The sequence below is a fragment of the Sciurus vulgaris genome, assembly GCF_902686455.1.
Source record: "Sciurus vulgaris genome assembly, chromosome: 2".
NCBI classification, from domain to species: Eukaryota; Metazoa; Chordata; class Mammalia; order Rodentia; family Sciuridae; genus Sciurus; species Sciurus vulgaris.
In genome coordinates, this window is record NC_136462.1 from 89,130,657 (window position 1) to 89,149,642 (window position 18,986).

Consider the following 18,986-nt stretch of genomic DNA (forward strand, 5'->3'; position numbering starts at 1 on the left):
AAAGGCTCCTCTCTGATCCATTCCAAATTCCTATACATGTTACTTCTGCCCTCCAACTGTTCCACCCAAATCCTTCCACACACAGGAAAGCCTTGTCATTCCTATAAGAATCTGAACTCATGGTTTTTAACTTCTGCTGACTCACACAGAAAAATTTTTGGAATCAAGATAAATTACACTGTAGCACACTGACATCAGTATGAACCATTGCTATTTTAAATGAACAAACAGCAAATTTAAATGGAAAGGCTGGGGAAAGAACGTATCGTAACCTCTGAAAATAGTAGCTATGGCATGTTTTAAAATACATATTTTGAAATTGTAAGATTTAACCCAAAAATAAAAATAAACAAAAAGAAATAACAAAATTGAATAAAAGTATTATACATTTTTTAAAAACCAAGGAAATAGGATGTAAGCAATCATTAAAATTATCTAACATCAGTTAGATGAATGTGTCCCAGCAAAATTAATAACACTACACATATATTACTCCAAATTGTATTAGAAACAGCACAATAAGCAGCTCACTTTTTGGTTCAGAAATAGATTTTTAGTTTTAAAGCCATTTCAGCTTATGGGCTATTCACACACAAAAAAAAATTTCATGAATCTAGATAACTGACTTATAAAAGACAAAACATTTTTCTTAATGACTTTTAAGTAGCTCATCTTGCTGAATTATTAAAGGTCCAAACTCTGAAAGAATGGAACACGCTGAAAGCAATATATCAAATAACTTGTCAAACTCCTACTTAAGACAAGTATTATGGCTAATAAGATACTCTAAGCTCCCTTAATGTTGCTTTGTCCAGGAAATTCATTTTTTCCCATGACCTGGTTGCCTTTTGTCTCTTTAAGGACAGAGGGAAAACAAAAAAACTGATACTAACATAAATGCAATGGAAATATATTTCTACCCTTAGTGAGGTTAACAGAAAACACAGAATTGACAATAGAACCAAATAAAAGAGAAAAATAAAAAGTATCAAATATAACACCCATATGTTACAATGCTGGTTTTTATAATGTTTCCCTGATGTTGCAAGATTAGTAACACATAAATTTCCCAGAAATTTCAGTAAAGAAAAATAATTTAACAATTATATCCCAAGTCTCAAAAAAATATCAAGGAAACATAATTTACAAAGCAAAAGTTTAAATGTCAAAGTCATTATTTGAGAAATAGTCTAAATAATGCATTCATTGAATTCGAAGAATTAAGAAAAAATAGACTAACTTCATTACCAACTTTCTTCAGAGTACATCCTAGCAAGTCCTTGCTTAAGATTCTATACATTCTTCCACTACATCTTTAGTCTCCTGTTCATCTGCATCTAAAAATAACAACCAAAGTTATTAGATAATCAAAAATGTGTGCATAATTAAAACAAATAATTCAGTCTGTTAAACATTAAATTCTTTTACATATAATACATCACATTTTTATGTCATATTTATTGAACAGTCACCACAAGTTGTGTATAAACTTAAAAGTAAGATCAAATGATAAGGTGTTTATCTTCATTAAGCTTATACCTAGACAGAAATTTTTGGGTTTTGAAAGCTGAAATGATTACAGATTTAGAGACAGACAACAAATAACTTTTTACTTTCTACTAAGTTTTCGGGAATAGGGTAAAACCAAAAGTAAATGTTATAGTAGGGTAGATAAGAGAAAATTGCCCTTTGTCTCTTCAAAACCCGAAAGAAATTGTGACACTAACAGAAGTGGAATGGAAATGTTTTTCTACCCTTAAGTGTGAGAAGGTTAACCAAAAAGACAGAATTAACAACACAGTTAAAAAAAGGAAGACTAAGGGAAAAAAAAAAAAAAAAAAAAAGGACTCAGGAGCGGAGACACTTGTGGAATATAAAATGTAAACAACAGCTCTGAAAAAGAGTCTGACAATTCTTCAAAAGGTTATGATAGACCTGGCAATTCTATTCCTAGGTATCAAGGTGACACCTTGATTTCAGACTTCCAGCCTCCAAAACTATGAGAATAAATTTGTTTTGGAAATTTGTTATGATTATCATAAGAAACTAACATAGGCATAACATAGGCATATAAATTATATCTCAAAACTGTTATTTAAAAATTCAGAAAAAATCAGTTGAATAATTAAAGCCAGGTGACTTGTAGTTTCAGAGAGCAAAGTGAGAAACTTAATGATACTGTCATTCCCTCTGTAATGATGCCCATGGACATTGTCCTGAAGGTCTTATTACATTTGTCCCACCTTACCGTAATTACTATGTAAGTACTTCCCTTCATCAATAGACTATGAAAAACTTCAAAGCAGTGATTATGTCAAAACACACATTTTATATTTTAGAACAATGGTAAATAGTAAACCAGGTAAAACACAGTCACCAAGTGCATGTAAGAAGCAATTAGTAGAACTGGGAAATAATTTGACAGATAAATAGGAGGTCTGAGGACACACTGAGAAAAAGAGAAATCTATTAAGACTGATGAATTAAGGACTTTACAAAGAGCAAAAAACATTTTAATGAAAAAAAATAGCTAATAGTGTCACTATTTCTAGAATTCCATGGCTCCACTGCAAAACAATAAGACTACATTTTGACAAAAGCTTCTCAATCTAGTTCCTTTGAAACTGTTTAGTGGAATAATGACATACACCAGCACATTCCCCTTTCAAACCACTACAGCACACTTCCCAAACTCAACCCACCACAACAAGGTGTCATCAAGAGTTACAATCAAATGGGTGGAATTTCAATATTAAGTATATTCAGATTGTATAGTTGTCATTATTGTTCTGAGAACCCCAGTAAGATAACATAATTAACTTCCTTTCATTAAACTGAAACCCATATTTCTCAAATATTCCCAGTAAAATCCTGTCACTAGCATTATTTGACAACTGGGAACTCTGATTTCAGTAAAGGCTGGAGAAGGCCTTGGACATGGGCATCAAACAAGCAGTCTCCTCAGATGATCCAATGTGTACCTTTGTTAGGAGTAATGCTCTGTGACATGTAACAGTGCTTCTCAAACTTCTCTGTGTAGAAGAATCACTGGGGATCTCCTTACAATGCAAATTCTGACACTGTAGGTTTGGGATAGGGCCTTTGGAGTCTTGCATTTCTAAGAAGTTTCCAGGGGTTGGAACATAATATAAGCAGCAAAAACTTATAGTATGGGTTAGAAAATAAAATGTCTCTCAAGGGTAAAGTCCATGGCCACATTCTCTTGTCCTTCTAAAGGGGGCATCTGCTACTCAGTTCAGATTTGATGATTTCTAAAAAAAAAAAAAAAAAAAAAAGAAGAAAAGAAAAAGTCAGAAATTCATACTTTTAAGGAAAATATCCTAATTTAATGTTAAACACTCTGTGAGTCAACCAAGTCCAGTTACTAAGACTAATTATTTTATGTGAAGTTTTTCATTTGATCCACCTAATTTTATAGACTAAGGAAACCAAGGTACAGAAAAAAGAAAGATTAAGTAATTTGCCTAAGATCACAGTCAAGGTCTGCCCTACCCATAGTCCATGCTCCTAATCACTAGACCACAATCCTCTAGTATGCACAGTCCAGCCTCCCTCTGCTACTTTGGGTTCTAGTCTGAGAGCCTGCTACTTATCTAAACTATTAGTTTTATCCTCTGAGTAACTAATTTGCTCTTTGGCTTCACATTATTAGCTTCAATTTAGAGTGACCAACCATCCCAGTTAGCAGGGAACTAAGGGTTTCAGTGATAAAACCAGGATACTCCTGAGCAAATCAAGACAATAGGTCACCCTAGGTTTCATTTAGGATGTTATTTAGAAAAAAAGAAACTTACATGACTTGTTGCATTTGTTATACAATTTTTTAAGAACACTGTTTACTCAGGTCCTGTAAGAAATTCCATTTTGTTTTTCTTGAAGAACTGATGTAGTTGTTTCCCTTCTTTACTACATGACTGATTTTGTGTCCCTTTCTGCCCTGTTGTACTTTGCTTGGTATTTGTTATTCAAATTTTTCTCTGTTATATGTATTTTAATTGAAAGCTAGCTCAAATGCTTAGTTGCAAAAATAATGTACATACATATATACCTTTTGTTTTGGTTATCTAGGAAGCAGCTCTACATGAGGGAATTTGATTAAGTACTGGATTAGTTCGCAGGCCTGCAGCTATTGTTTCTGAAGTGCCAGGACACTCAGAGGTGTCTCTAAGGGAAAACATTACCAAAACCACTTGCTTCCCACTTGCCTCACACTTGCAGGAATACGGACTGAAAGTGGAGTCTCACTCCACTCTCCTCACTCTCTCCACTGGAAAAAAAAGTCAGTTTTCTGGTTAGTTTAAGAGAGAAAAATGCATGCTCAGTTTTGCCCTTTCCTCCTCAAGAGTCAGTACTCTACTCCACTACAATCCCAGAAGGGTGCATTCTTTGCTCCCCCACATTATTTGTTTTACATGAACACGTCTCCACAGAGGCCTGAAGTTTTCCAACTCTGCCAGTGGCTGGGGGGATAAGTTCATTTTAAGGGCATAGAATTACAAAGCCCAGGTGGCTGCCCACTGGAGTCATGACAATCCTCTAATTTCATCAGTAACAAAGCTCCTTGATCTCCAGCCACCGAATCATCTTCTTAGTGATTCTGATCCACGTGGGGTAAAAAGTAGTACTATTTATTGGTTCCCTAAATTCCCAATAGTGAGTGAGTAGTGCACTAAAGTCAGCAGACCTTGAATTCAAAGTCAAAAAACGGTAAAGCTTAAAGCACAAACATGAAAAATGAAGTATTTTACATTGACAACTTCCAATACAACTATGAAACCAATCCTTATTTTTCAAAACCACAAATGAAACTGGTCATATAGGTTCTTTCCTTAAAGACTTATCTGACCCTGCCTTTTTAAAAACAGAACTGAAATACTTGAAACAGAACTCAGGTTTTCAAGGAAAAGAAAACTACATGGCAATAATTAACATTTGCTATTAAAAGAGAAGATGATGAATGGCTTTTTTTAAATTTCCTTCTTGTCTACTTAAAGAAGTCAAATCTCAATCACTTTCATGTATATCTATTTCCTGAGAAAGAGCCACAACATAACAGCAACTCCTCATTATAGAAACATCTTTAAAGGGCTTTTTGCCAAGAAAACTTGTAGAGCATTCAGGTTTGGTGTCCACATTTATGTAAAGCACATAATGTGCAACTTAGTATTTCAGAATGAAATTGATTAGCAAGTTAACATTAGCAATTGTAAATACTCCAGCTTCAGACACTCTAACATGTTCAAAATGACAATGTAGACCCTATTCCTTAGAGCTTATTATGTGATAAGCAGAAAGTAAAGTATGAGTTCACATATTCACATCTATACCATCTTGAACCTCCCTCCATACTGACAAAGGTTAAGAGTTAATTATTATAATCATCTGTGAAGATTATCTGACATGATCAGAGGCATGTTCTATACCTCCACAGTTTCTACCCATGAAGTCATATTAAGTTCTGCCTCATTTCATCTTGTCATGTTCTGCTCAATAAGAGACGTACATCAATGTGACTCACATTCATATTTGAGCAAAGTACTATTAATACACACACTGACCCCATGGGGTCATAAAAACCTTGAAATACAACAAATAATTAAATTTAGTAAATATGATAATAGTAGACAAAGAGGAATTCAGATACTTTATTAAAAGAAATCTTTGTCCAAAAAGAACTATAATGCACTGCAATTTTACAGTAGAACAAAATTTCCATTATTTATTTATTACATAAAGATCCTTGGTGGAGGTGATCATACCCATATAACTGAACAGGATATTATAAGTGAACTCTGCTACTGGACAAAAACATTATAGTTTCAAGCTCCAATAGCAAGATGATGGAATAGGAGTTCTTCCAGTTTCTGCCCCCTCACAAAAAAATCAACCTGCAATGATCCACAGACAATAATATCCTCATGAAAATCCCTAATCTCAATAAAGAAGCAGAGATATCCTCTTAGGCCACAGAACCAAGAAAAGCCACATTCAAGGGTAAGAAAAGTGGTTTCACTTTGACCATGCCCCTCCATTCCCACTCCAAGCTAGTACAGTGCCACACATAGACCAGAGTGGCAGCAAACATTCTGCTTCACTATCACTCTGGGACCCTTGACAGGAGGTTCACTCCTTTTTTTACTCCACAGGAAACATCAGAAGTACTGACATGGCTATTCCACCCAGGATCAGTTCAAAACAAAGAACAGAAGGTCAGGGTTAGGGTTACTTCAAAGCAACCAGCACATGGATCTTGGCAGTGCCTCTGCATTTCAGCCAGGGAAGGCACATTACTAATGAAACTAGTCAACATCATCATTCTGCAGGAAACATGGTCAATAGGTCTGCGAGATGCCAGACCCTAACTAGCTTCCCCACCCCATCCCAGTGCTCTCTTAAGCCTTTCCCTGGGCAGGAAGGCAAGAGCAAGTCAGCAATTATTTGTAGAGGAAGGCATCTGACCCCATCCAACTCCAATAGCCAGATGGTGACCCCATTAAGCCTTGATGCTCTCCTTAAGCCTTTCCCAGTCCAAGAGACAAGGTGCAAGTACTGAAATATTTGCATAAGGGAGCATCTGGCACTGCTCAACTCCAGCAGCTGACTAGTGCACTTCCACCAAGACATGCGTTCTGCTTAAGGTTTGCCTAGGCAGAAAAGCCCACATTCACATGTATCTATATAGCATCACCTCTGGCCTGGCCTATCCCAAATGACTGAGCAGCAATTCCAGAGACCTCACCCAGTCTCAGAACCCAGGATGCAGACCTGCCCAACTACACATTACAAATAGCAGTACTTCGCAGCCAGAGAAGATGATCTGAAACTGCTCAATATGAAGTTATGACATCCTACCTAGCAGCTCCACTGGACCATGGGGTCCTGCTAGTGGTCTCATTAGGCCTCAGAGTACATCTAGTAGTTCCACTTGACTTCAGGCAACACCCCAACTCGATGAGAAAACCTAACAGCAAGGTTTATCTGTCTGGGTCACTATCAGCTAACTTATCCAGAATCTTCGACTAGAATAAATAATAAACATCTACCAATATCAAAGAATACCTGTAAAGATTGGAAGAGGTGGCCATTTCCTCATATGTGTAGACAACTACACAAAGACACAATGTTTACAAAGAATTGAGGAAATGCCACAAAAGGTAATTAATAAAGTCTCAATAATCAACCCTGAAGAAGTTCTAGAAATGACTGACAAACAATTTAGGAAAAAATTATCTTAAAGAGACTCAGGGTACTAAAAAAAAAAAAGTCAGATAGACAATTAGATGAAACTTAGAAAACAATTCATTCACAAATAAAAAGTTTGACAAAGAAACAGAAGCTTAAAAAATCAAATACAAATCCTAGAAATAAAAAATATAAGTGAACTGAAAAATTCAACAAACTGAAAGTTTCAACAGCAGACTTGATCAAACAGAAGAATCATAAGCCTGATAATAGGATATTTGAAATTATATAGTCAGAGAAACAAGAAAAAAAAAGAATGAAGAAAGACTTTGTGTATTTTGGGACATAATCAAGAGAACTAACTTTGTATAAGATTCTCAGGAAAAAAAAAAAGAGAGAGAGAGAGAGAGAGAGAGAGAGAGAGAGAGAGAGAAAGGGGAGAAAGACCCAAAAGACATAGTTAATGAAATAATGCCTGAGAATTTCCCAGATCTGAGAAAAACAATAACATCCAAATAGAAGAAGCTCAGAAATCTCCTATCAAATTCAACTCAAAGAGGAGTTTGCCAAGGCACATAATAATCAAACTATCAAAAATTGAAGAAAAAGAAATAATTCTTTTTTTTTTTTATTGTAAACAAATGGGATACATGTTGCCTCTCTATTTGTACATGGCGCAAAGGCATACCATTTGTGTAATCATAAATCCACATACAGTAATGTTGTTTGATTCATTCTGTTATTTTTTCCCTTCCCCCCACCCCTCCCACCCCTCTTTACCCTCTATACAGTACTTCCTTCCTCCATACTTGCCCCCCTCCCTAACCCTAACTCTAACCCTAACATTAACCCTTCCCTCCCCCCTTTATGTGTCATCCTCCACTTATTAGCGATATCATTCGTCCCTTGGCTTTTTGAGATTGGCTTATCTCACTTAGCATGATATTCTCCAATTTCATCCATTTGCCTGCAAATGCCATAATTTTGTCATTCTTTATGGCTGAGTAATATTCCATTGTGTATATATACCACAGTTTCTTTATCCACTCATCAATTGAAGGGCATCTAGGTTGGTTCCATAGTCTGGCTATTGTGAATTGAGCAGCTATGAACATTGATGTGGCTGTATCTCTGTAGTATGCTGATTTTAGATCCTTTGGGTATAGGCCAAGGAGTGGGATAGCTGGGTCAAATGGTGGTTCCATTCGAAGTTTTCTAAGGAATCTCCACACTGCTTTTCAGAGTGGCTGCACTAATTTGCAGCCCCACCAGCAATGTATGAGTGGACCTTTCTCCCCACATCCTCTCCAACACTTGTTGCTTGTATTTTTGATAATCGCCATTCTAATTGGGGTGAGATGGAATCTTAGGGTGGTTTTGATTTGCATTTCTCTTATTACTAGAGATGTTGAACATTTTTTCATGTTTGTTGATTGCTTGTTCATCTTCTTCTGTGAAGTGTCTGTTCATTTCCTTAGCCCATTTGTCGACTGGATTATTTGCATTCTTGGTGTAGAGTTTTTTGAGTTCTTTATAGATTCTGGAGATTAGTGCTCTATCTGAAGTATGATTGGCAAAGATATTCTCCCACTCTGTAGGCTCTTTCTTCGCATTGCTGATAGTTTCCTTTGCTGAGAGAAAGCTTTTTAGTTTGAATCTATCCCATACAAAAATATATTAAAAAGATAGTGCACCACGATCAAGTGGGTTTCATCCCAGGGATGCAAGGTTGGTTCACCATCCGGAAATCAATAAATGTCATTCACCATATCAATAGACTTAAAGTCAAGAATCACATGATTATTTCAATACATGCAGAAAAAGCATTTGATAAAATACAGCATCCCTTCATGCTCAAAACACTAGAAAAAATAGGGATAGTGGGAACATTCCTTAACATTATAAAGGCCATCTATGCTAAGCCCATGGCTAATATCATTCTGAATGGTGAAAAATGAAAGCATTCCCCCTAAAAACTGGAACAAGGCAGGGATGCCCTCTTTCACCACTTCTATTCAACATCGTACTTGAAACGCTAGCCAGAGCAATTAGACAGACCAAAGAAATTAAAGGAATACGAATAGGAGAAGAAGAACTCAAACTATCCCTATTTGCTGATGATATGATTATATACTTAGAGGAACCAGGAAATTCCACCAGAAAACTGTTAGAACTCATAAGTGAATTCAGTAAAGTAGCAGGTTACAAGATCAATGCTCATAAATCCAATGCATTTTTATACATAAGTGAGGAATCCTCAGAAAGAGAAATTATGAAAACTACCCCATTCACAATAGCATCGAAAAAAATAAAATACTTGGGAATCAATCTCACAAAAGAGGTGAAAGACCTCTACAATGAGAACTACAGAACACTAAAGAAAGAAATTAAAGAAAACCTTAGAAGATGGAAAGATCTCCCATGTTCTTGGATAGGCAGAATTAATATTGTCAAAATGGCCATACTACCTAAAGTGCTATACAGATTCAATGCAATTCCACTACAGAACACTAAAGAAAGAAATTAAAGAAAATCTTAGAAGACGGAAAGATCTCCATGTTCATGGATAGGAAGAATTAATATTGTCAAAATGGCCATACTACCAAAAGTGCTATATAGATTCAATGCAATTCCAATTAAAATCCCAATGATGTACCTTACAGAAATAGAGCAAGCAATTATGAAATTCATCTGGAAGAATAAGAAACCCAGAATAGCTAAAGCAATCCTCAGTAGAAAGAGCGAAGCAGGGGGTATCGCAATACCAGATCTTCAACTCTACTACAAAGCAATAGTAACAAAAACGGCATGGTATTGGTACCAAAATAGACAGATAGATCAATGGTACAGAATAGAGGACATGGACACAAACCCAAATAAATACAACTTTCTAATACTAGACAAAGGCGCCAAAAATATGCAATGGAGAAAAGATAGCCTCTTCAACAAATGGTGCTGGGAGAATTGGAAATCCATATGCAACAGAATGAAAAGAAATAATTCTTAGAGCAGAAAGAAAAAGAAGTATCACATTCACAGGAATCATAATACAGCTATTAGCAGTTTTCTCAGTAGACTCCCTGCAAGCTAAGAGACATTGGGATGATATATTCAAAGTGCTGAAGGGAGAGAAATGCCAGTTAAGAATACATTACCCAACAAAGCTTTCCTTCAGAAATGAGAGAGAATAAAAATTTTATCAGACAAACAAAAGCTAGGATATTGTCACCATTAGGCTTGTCTTACAGTAACTGCTAAGGGGAGTTCTTTAAGCTGAAACAGAAAGCTCCTAATTAATAAGAAAAATATTCAATAGTCTAAGTAATACCTAAGTAATATTCACAATATTCAAATACATAAGGGCAGAGTATTTTCTTATACACAGCCCAGTTGTGCCAGGGCGATAGGGTAGGTTGTACACAGCGCAAAGAAAGTTTGGGACAGAGAGAGTTTGGGAGACAGATAATTTATCAAGGAAAGCTTAAAAGAGATCAGCAACTGATCCAGGAAGAGTTCACTGGACAGCACCTCTGTCCCTCACAGTGGCAGCCAACTGAACAAGTGACATGTATCCTTTGAACAGTGACCTCAGTTCCACACCAGCCCTGACTCGGAGGGAGGTTTTACATGTTAGGCTACAGTAGCAGTGAAATAATCAGCATCAGCTTATTTAGTTTACTTATATGACCAGCAACCCAAGGAGCAACTGTACTGGTGTACATGCAAGAAAACAGCTTTATACAGATACTACTAACTTGCCCTAGTTCCCAATGTGCATAAAAGAAAACAGTATCCTTCAAGATAAGTTGTATCTGAACCTTCTAGCCCAGGCTTGCTCCCACTGTTCCCTCAACTTGCTTAGATTTTAGGGGACAGAAAAGAGGCATTGTGGGCTGGGGAGATAGCTCAGCTGGTAGAGTGCTTGGCTCACAAGCACAAGGCCCTGAGTTCGATCCTCAGTACCGCAAAAAAAAAAAAAAAAAAAAGAAAAGAAAAGAGGCATTGTGGGACATGGTTTTTCACTGTCCTCTTTAGTGACAATACATACATAAAGCAATTTTATCTCTATTACAAGGGTTAAAATAAAAAATAACTAGCAAAATAAATTATTAGGGGATACAAATTATTAAAATATTTAAATTTTGACATATGAATCATAAAAGGTGGGGTGAGAGATAGAAGTGTAGCTTTTTGTATGTGATTTCAGTTAAGTTGTTATCAAGTTAAAATAGCCTGTTATAGGGCTGGGATATAGCTCAGTTGGTAGAGTGCTTGCCTTGCATGCACAAGGCCCTGGGTTCAATCTCCAGCACCACAAAAAAAAAAAAAGAAAAGAAAAGAGCCTGTTATAAGTATGAGGCGTTTAACGTAAGCTGATGGTAAACAAAGAAAAAACCTAGTAGTTGCACAAAATTTAAAAGGAAAGGATTCAAATAATATCACCTTGAAGAAACATCAAATCTCAAAGGAAAATACTGAGACAGGAAGGAACAAAAGATCAATAAAACAACAAGGAAGCAAATTATAAAATGGTAGTAGCAAGACCTATGTATTAATTACTTTGAATGTAAATGGATTAGCAAATCAAATTTAATATAACATTAAACAGAATCATTTGCCACAATCAAGTAGGTTTTATCTGTGGAATGCAAGGATGGCTTGACACATGCAAACTAATGTGATATACCACATTAACAAAATGAAAAATAAATATCATATGATCACATCAATAGGTTCAGAGAAAACATCTGGTCAAATTCAATAACTTTTCATGATAAAAACTCTAATAGTTTAGATATAGAGGAAATATACCTCAACACAATAAAAGCCATATAGGACAAACCTTTAACATCATATTCAACCATGAAAAGTTGAAAGCTTTGCCTTTAAGATCAGGCATAAGACAAGATTACTGTCACCACTTTTGTTCAGTGTAGTGCTACAAGCCCTAGCCAGAGCATTTAGGCCAGGGAAGGAAATAAAGGCCTACTAACAAGATGAAAAGGAATGAAACTGTCTCTACTGTCAACATGATCTTACATGCAGAAAGATTTCACCAAAAAAGTTAGAACTGATAAATGAAATCAGTAAAGTTGCAGTATATAAAATCAACATACAAAAATCAATAGCATTTCTATACACTAACAATGAACTACCCAAAAAGGAAATTTGGAAAACAATCTCATTTACAAAATCAACAAAAACTAAAATACTTAAGAGTGATTTAGCTGTGAAAGAGATAGACTGATCTACTAAAAATTATAAAACACTGATAAATGAAATTGAAGAAAATACAAATAAATGAAAACATACTCCATGTTCATGTATTAGAAGAATTAATACTGTTAAATGTCCACACTACCCAAAGTAATCTACAGACTCAGTGCAACCTCTTTCAAAATTTCAATGTCAATTTTCACAACAATCCTTAAATGCCCACAGAACTAGAAAAGACCATGAAAAGTCAAAACACTTCCAGGCAAAGTAGACAAAGCTGGAAGCAACTCACTCCCTAATTTCAAAATATATTATAAAACACTTATAATTAAAATAGCATGGTAGTAGCATAAAAATAGACACATCAATCAACAGAACAGGATAGAAAGCCCAGAAACAAAGCCATGCATTTATGGTTCAATGGATTTTTCAATAAAGGTACCAGTACCAAGAACACACAACAGGAAAAGGACAATCTCTTCAATAAATGGAACTGGGAAAACCAAATATTCACATGAATGAGATTTAATCCTTATCTCACATCATGTATAAAATTCAACTCAAAATGGATTACATATTTAAATATAACATATAAAACTATGATAAAAACATATAAGAAACTATTCCATGACATTGGGATGAGCAATGATTATTTGGATATGACCCCAGAGCATAGACAACAAAAGTAGAAATGGACTTAGTTTGATATAAACACCAATATCAAACATATCAAACTAAAAAGCTTTTATCAAACTAAAAAGCTTCTGCACAAAAAAATGAAACAATGAACAAAGTAAAAATAGAGCCCATGGAATAGGAGAAAATATTTGAAAAACATACATCTGATAAGAGGTTAATACACAAAATATACAAGGAACCCAAACAACTCAACAACAAGAAAACAAATAACAAGGACAAAAATGGGCAAAGAATTTGAACAGATATTTCTCAAAAGACAAACAAATATCCAACTGGTTTATTAAAAAATACTCAGCATCCCTAGTCATTAGGAAAATTCAAATTAAAACCACAATGTTACTTCATACCAGTTAGAATGGACATTATTTTAAAAATAAAACATAACAAATGTTGGTGAGATTATGGGGAAAAGAGGCCACTGTTGGTAGGAATGTAAATTAGTACATTCATTACAGAAAACTAAAAGTAGAACCCCGTACGATCCAGCAATCTCACTTCTGGGCATACATCCAAAGGAAGTAAGTCAATATATCAAATGAATATCTGCACTCTCGTGTTTATTGAAGAAAAAAATGAGTATGTACATGAATATACTGAGATAGTATATGAAAATGAGCCAACAGAGAACAAACATGCCTCACCATTCAGAGGGGAAATAAAGCTTTAACAAAAAGGTCACATTCAGAGAAGGTGGGGTTGGAATTCAACTACTGAACATTCCTGGAAAGAAAAGAACCTGAGCAACAGAAGCATAGGAAAGTACTTGGTAGGCTATCCTGACACAAAATCAGCTATAACCTGAATAACATTTAGGTGACTAATCAGAGATTGATTAGGAGGAAAGAATGTCAGGTCAAACTGTGCAGGCCTTAAAGTGAAAGAATTCAGATTTCATTCAATAAGCAGTGGAGAATCACAGAAGTTTTTGTTTGTTTGTTTGTTTGTTTGTTTTTACTGTTTATGACAATAAAAACAGGAAATAATTTACTGACCAACAATAGGTATTGAGCGAAGTGTAGTTAGTATACAAATTCAAATGGTACACCATGCAATCACTGGAAACTACATATATTTTTTAAGTTTTTGAGATGCAAATTGTGGCTATCAAAACTCCACTCTGAGGAAATAAGTTTAGCGGTGGTCATCAATAGCAGTGGGGTGAGTGGGTTTGAGACCAGAGGCCTAGAGGTCTCTGGAGGGTTATCACATTGATCTAGTTGTAGCAGAAAAAGAAAAGGGATGGGCATGAAACACACTGTAGAAGCAGACCAAATGGTACTTGAAGACTGAAAGTGGAAAGCAAGGGAGAGGGCGGGGTAGCTGAGAAAACAGAAGTCAAGAGGAAAGTATGAGTTTAGAGGGAAAGATGAGGAAATCAGTTTGAGGTCACATCCAGTTGTTCAACAGACAGTTAGAAATAGGGAATTGAGGTGTTAGCTCATATTATAGATTGTAGACTTAAAAAGAAATCTATTAATAAATATGTATTTCATAGATAATATTTTTGTAATCTATACTGGAGGTAAAAGTGAAGGTATTAGACTCATGAATTACAACATAAGACTTCTAACATAGATAAATAATTCAGTAATTGTTTACATAAAAAACTGCCCATAATACTTGAATCCTGTACCATTGTACCACTGTAAGATGCACTACTGGATCATGATAAAATATCTGAGAATACAGCAGTGGACTGAACAGGAAGTTTGCATATGAAAACTAATATAGAAAACAAAAAGTGTAGCATTTTACAAATTCACTCCTTGGAACATATTTTTATTGCTGACGTTTAGAAGTCAAAATGCTAAGCAAACCTATTGAAATTATTTATCTCCATTTAAACTACTTTCTCTTTTCCTCTAAAATCAACAATGTTTTCTAGATGACAGAATTAATTACCATCAAGAATAATGTATTTCACGAGAGTACTAATCTCAACCTTGATCTCATAAGAACATGGATAATGTCCTTATGTTTGCATGTTCTTATTGACCACTGTGACTTACAAATATCTTATTGTCCTACTGTACTTTAAATCAAATCTTTATATTGAGATACTCTAAGAATTATTCACCAAAACACATGTTCACTAAGTCTCACCTGTTGCTGGTTTCCCTGGAGGACTGGATTTCATATGTTGGTCTTCTGATGAAAGGGTCACATTGATACCATACAATGGATCATCCAAGAAGGAAGGCCTTTTTAGTCTCCCAATGCCAACAGTCTTTGACATAAAGTAGTCTTCTGTGTCACTAATAGCCTCATCCTTGGAACACTGGAGGCATTTCATATTCTCTGTTTCAATGACAAAAGCTTCTGACATATCATGCCCAGTCAGGGCTTCAGTGAGATAACACCATTCAGCAGCTTTACATTCTACATTCTCAAGCATATCTGCATCTTCCACCTCAGTTTTCTGGACCTCTGCTTCTGACCTATTTAGTAACTTAGAGAGAATGGATCTGGAAAGCGTGGGCAACTCAGGTGTTACATCCTCAACATTTTCCTTTTCTCTTTCAGAAGAAAGCTTCATGATGGACTTTTGTTTGAATGTGCATTCATCCAGAAGACACCTCAACTGCTCCTCAGAGAGAAGTGATGTAGAATCTAACTGATGATACAAAACAAAGTTTTCATAATCAATTTATTGAGTAAACATGTTTATGTTTGCTGAACTTTCAGTAATATAAAATAAATGCAAATGCCAGGAAACCCCTTATATACAACATATGCAAAAAGGAAGACAAATTATGTAAAATTATTAAAAAGTACAGGGGAAATGTATAGTAGCCCTAGAGAACAACTTTAAACTCAATCATTCCCACTAGAATTAGGGTGGGGTAAGGGAGGTGGAAGGAGGAAATCCTATAAAAATGAATTACTGCACCAAATTAACCTCTCTACACATAAAGTAACTTGAGCTTAAAGGAGACATCAAAAAAGTCCCTTTGATTTTAAAACTCATCAAGCAAAGAAGTAGGCAATCACCTCTTTGATAAATCCTGCCATAATCCCCAGTAGTTATTTCTCTGTCTCCACCCATTTCTCAGCATAAACCCAATCACCACCCAATTCTGTAACTGAGAAAAAAAAAAAAAATATGAGGCAAACACTGTGCACTGCACCTGCTCCCAGGGATTCACCACTCCTATGTCTTTCTACAACCTTCAATGGACAATCCTGCTGAAGACAGGAAAGGAAGAGTGAAGGAATGGAGATGTGCAGTTGCTTCAAAGCTACAGGTCCAGGCAGGAGCCAGGAACATTCCTGGAGCAGTGCATTTAGGGAGAAAGATTTGATCATACATATTAAATATTTGCCTTTAAAGATTATCAGAGCTAGGTGTTTCAACTAAGACCTTAAAGTTTTTAAAATATTTTTCTTCCTCTGAATAAATTAAATCAAAGAATAGGGCCACAATCTACAAGAATTCAACTGAACTGCATGCCACTTGAGTTGCAACAATCTCAAAAATGAATAGCATTAAAATGTACTGAAATGCATTGAAAAAAATCTCTCCGGCTCTAAAGAATCAGCATCTTCCACCATGGATTATCTAGAAATACACTAATCCTCTTTTAAAGAGGAATAAGTTCTGAGAATAAGAAGTCCCCATAAGAAAAGCTTTATTATTACTTTCAATGGCCTTAATTTCTATTTCAGCAAAGCAAAATAATGCTATTAGCATACTTTGTAAGTAAACAGTAAAAAATAAACATTCTGTCTATGTAAGCACAGGGAGAAGGGAGAGTCTGTTATTGAAACTAGTTTAGTTAACTCCCCATTAGCACCATATAATGCTTCTAAAGCAGTTAATAAAAACAGTATATAAAACAAATTCTGTATCAAAGTTTTAAAATATATCATCTGTTTTAAAATTATATTTAACCAACCTGTATGAAAACTCAGTGGCAAAAGTCACTGAGTGTGAGAATAAGAAGAGATTTTCTGGAAATGTATTTTTAGTAATTATCTGGAATTCACAATTCAGGTAACTCACCTGAAGGTTAATATACATATCAAGAAATAGGAGTTGGATTATACATTAGTGAATCCTACCTTTAATCACTAAATACTTTGGGGATCCAAATGTGGCACTTTATGTATTATGAAGAGCATTCCCTTCACCCTAGTATGTAAACCAAGTGAACTAGAAAATGAAGGCTGTCCTTGTATGGCATTAGATACTTGAAATATACTTTCAAAATTTGCACATATAAGATTGCTTATCATGAGTGGACAATTCCCTGGGATTTAGAAAGAGCCCACTAAGGAACTCCAGTGGTGTAGTTAGCATGCAGCACTTCTACAAAGAGCCCACTGCTCATCATCCGCACCAAACATCCTCACCAAAAGCTTAGCATTATGAAATGCTAGAGAAAGAATCAGTCCATACTGGAGCAGCATGATAAAGAATTATAGAAGGAAGATCTCTAGGCGAACAAAGTGTGGAGGAAAGGATGGTATCTGATATGTTTGACCCTTTCAAAAGTAACAGTGATAGGATAGATGCTTGGTGGTTACAACAGAGTTGGCTAGACACATAGAAAATGAGACAAAAGAAAAAGCAAAGAAATTATGAACTCTGGGCAAAGCAGTTTAAAAACAAAGGAAAGAGTGCATTCATGTGTACGTGTGTGTGTGAGAGAGAGAGATAATTATTAACTCTAGGACAAACAAAAAGTTATATAGGAAAGGATACCTTCTATAGGATACCACTTGCTTCTGTTGTGCACAATATTTACACAGTTATCAAAACACAAATACTAATGCTCAAGGTAACCAAAAATTGTGACTTAAGTCTTTTGGTGAAATGAGAGAAGAGGGAATGGGTGTTTGGGGTAACAAGTTAAATTCTCAGTTACCATTTGGGAAACCCAAATTATAGTGCTTAGAACTAATCAATTAAAAATTAAGTTATTAAAAAATGAAGGTAAATATTAGGGGAAAATATCCACGGAGTTAAAAGTGGATAAAGTTAGAGAACAAATTGGGGGTGGGGAAATCTGAGTCAAGAAGTTGCCATTTTTATTTGAAACATTTTAACACAATTTTTAATTTTATTACTACAATAAAATTTTAATTAACTTAAAATATAAAAGTAACAAGTATATCCAATATTTTTAAATAAAAATCTAAAATATTAAAATGAAATTCCCAACTAACTATCTTTGGACATCAGAAACAGATCAAATTTCATAGTGCCAGAAACATATATGATCTTGGAGCAGGAGGACAGCACTTCTTTAAAAAAAAAAAATTATGATATTAAAATATAAAGTTATATACACAATCACAACAAACAGTTGAAGGGTTGGAGAGTTAACTCCATGTCTGACAGTATCTCTTTAGGTCACTGAGCAGAAATGCTTATGGATATGTTTGCTAATGCAAACCTGCCTCCTCTCACCACTAAAATGCTCATATAAGTGAGGGGCCCCCTATGTTGAAGCCTCACTGGCTTCAGGGCAAATCTGCTTCTGGGTAGTCTAAGACAAAACAAAACACATTTCAGCCTGTGTGTACACAGAAATAAGCTGAACTACAATTACCCTGATCCTCGAGGGGGAAGCAGCCTGACAGTAAAGAAAACATAAAGACTAGAACCCGGGCTTTCATCCAAACTTCACCGCCCTGAACATGTCACCCAAGTTCTCAGGGACCTATCACCTTCATCTGTGAAATCCATGAAGTGAGAAATGGAAGATAATCTCTAACTTGTCACTCTAAAATTGCTGTCAGAACAACCCCAAAAATACAATAAGGGACAGGACTGCAGATGTAGCTCAGGAATAGAGTGTGCACTTAGAATGTACAAGGCCCTGGGTTCAATCTCCAGCACCACTGAAAATAAAAAAAAGCAA

General features: G+C 35.4%; 1 protein-coding gene across 6 annotated transcripts in view; it reads right to left on the bottom strand.

Annotated features, from left to right (window-relative positions):
* Nucleotides 1-409: 409 nt before the first annotated feature.
* The window catches only part of FSIP1 (fibrous sheath interacting protein 1), a 226,089-nt gene continuing 207,512 nt past the window's right edge, over nucleotides 410-18,986 (bottom strand). For 5 of the 6 annotated variants that reach the window (XM_079125955.1, XM_079125954.1, XM_079125952.1 and 2 more), the window contains 2 exons: nucleotides 15,223-15,729; nucleotides 410-1,337 (listed from right to left, as the gene is read on the bottom strand). In XM_079125955.1, coding sequence (XP_078982081.1) covers nucleotides 1,285-1,337; nucleotides 15,223-15,729 — 560 coding nt within the window. In that variant the 3' untranslated portion in view covers nucleotides 410-1,284. The remainder of the gene's footprint in view (nucleotides 1,338-15,222; nucleotides 15,730-18,986) is intronic. The other variant, XM_079125956.1, reaches the window with a different exon arrangement.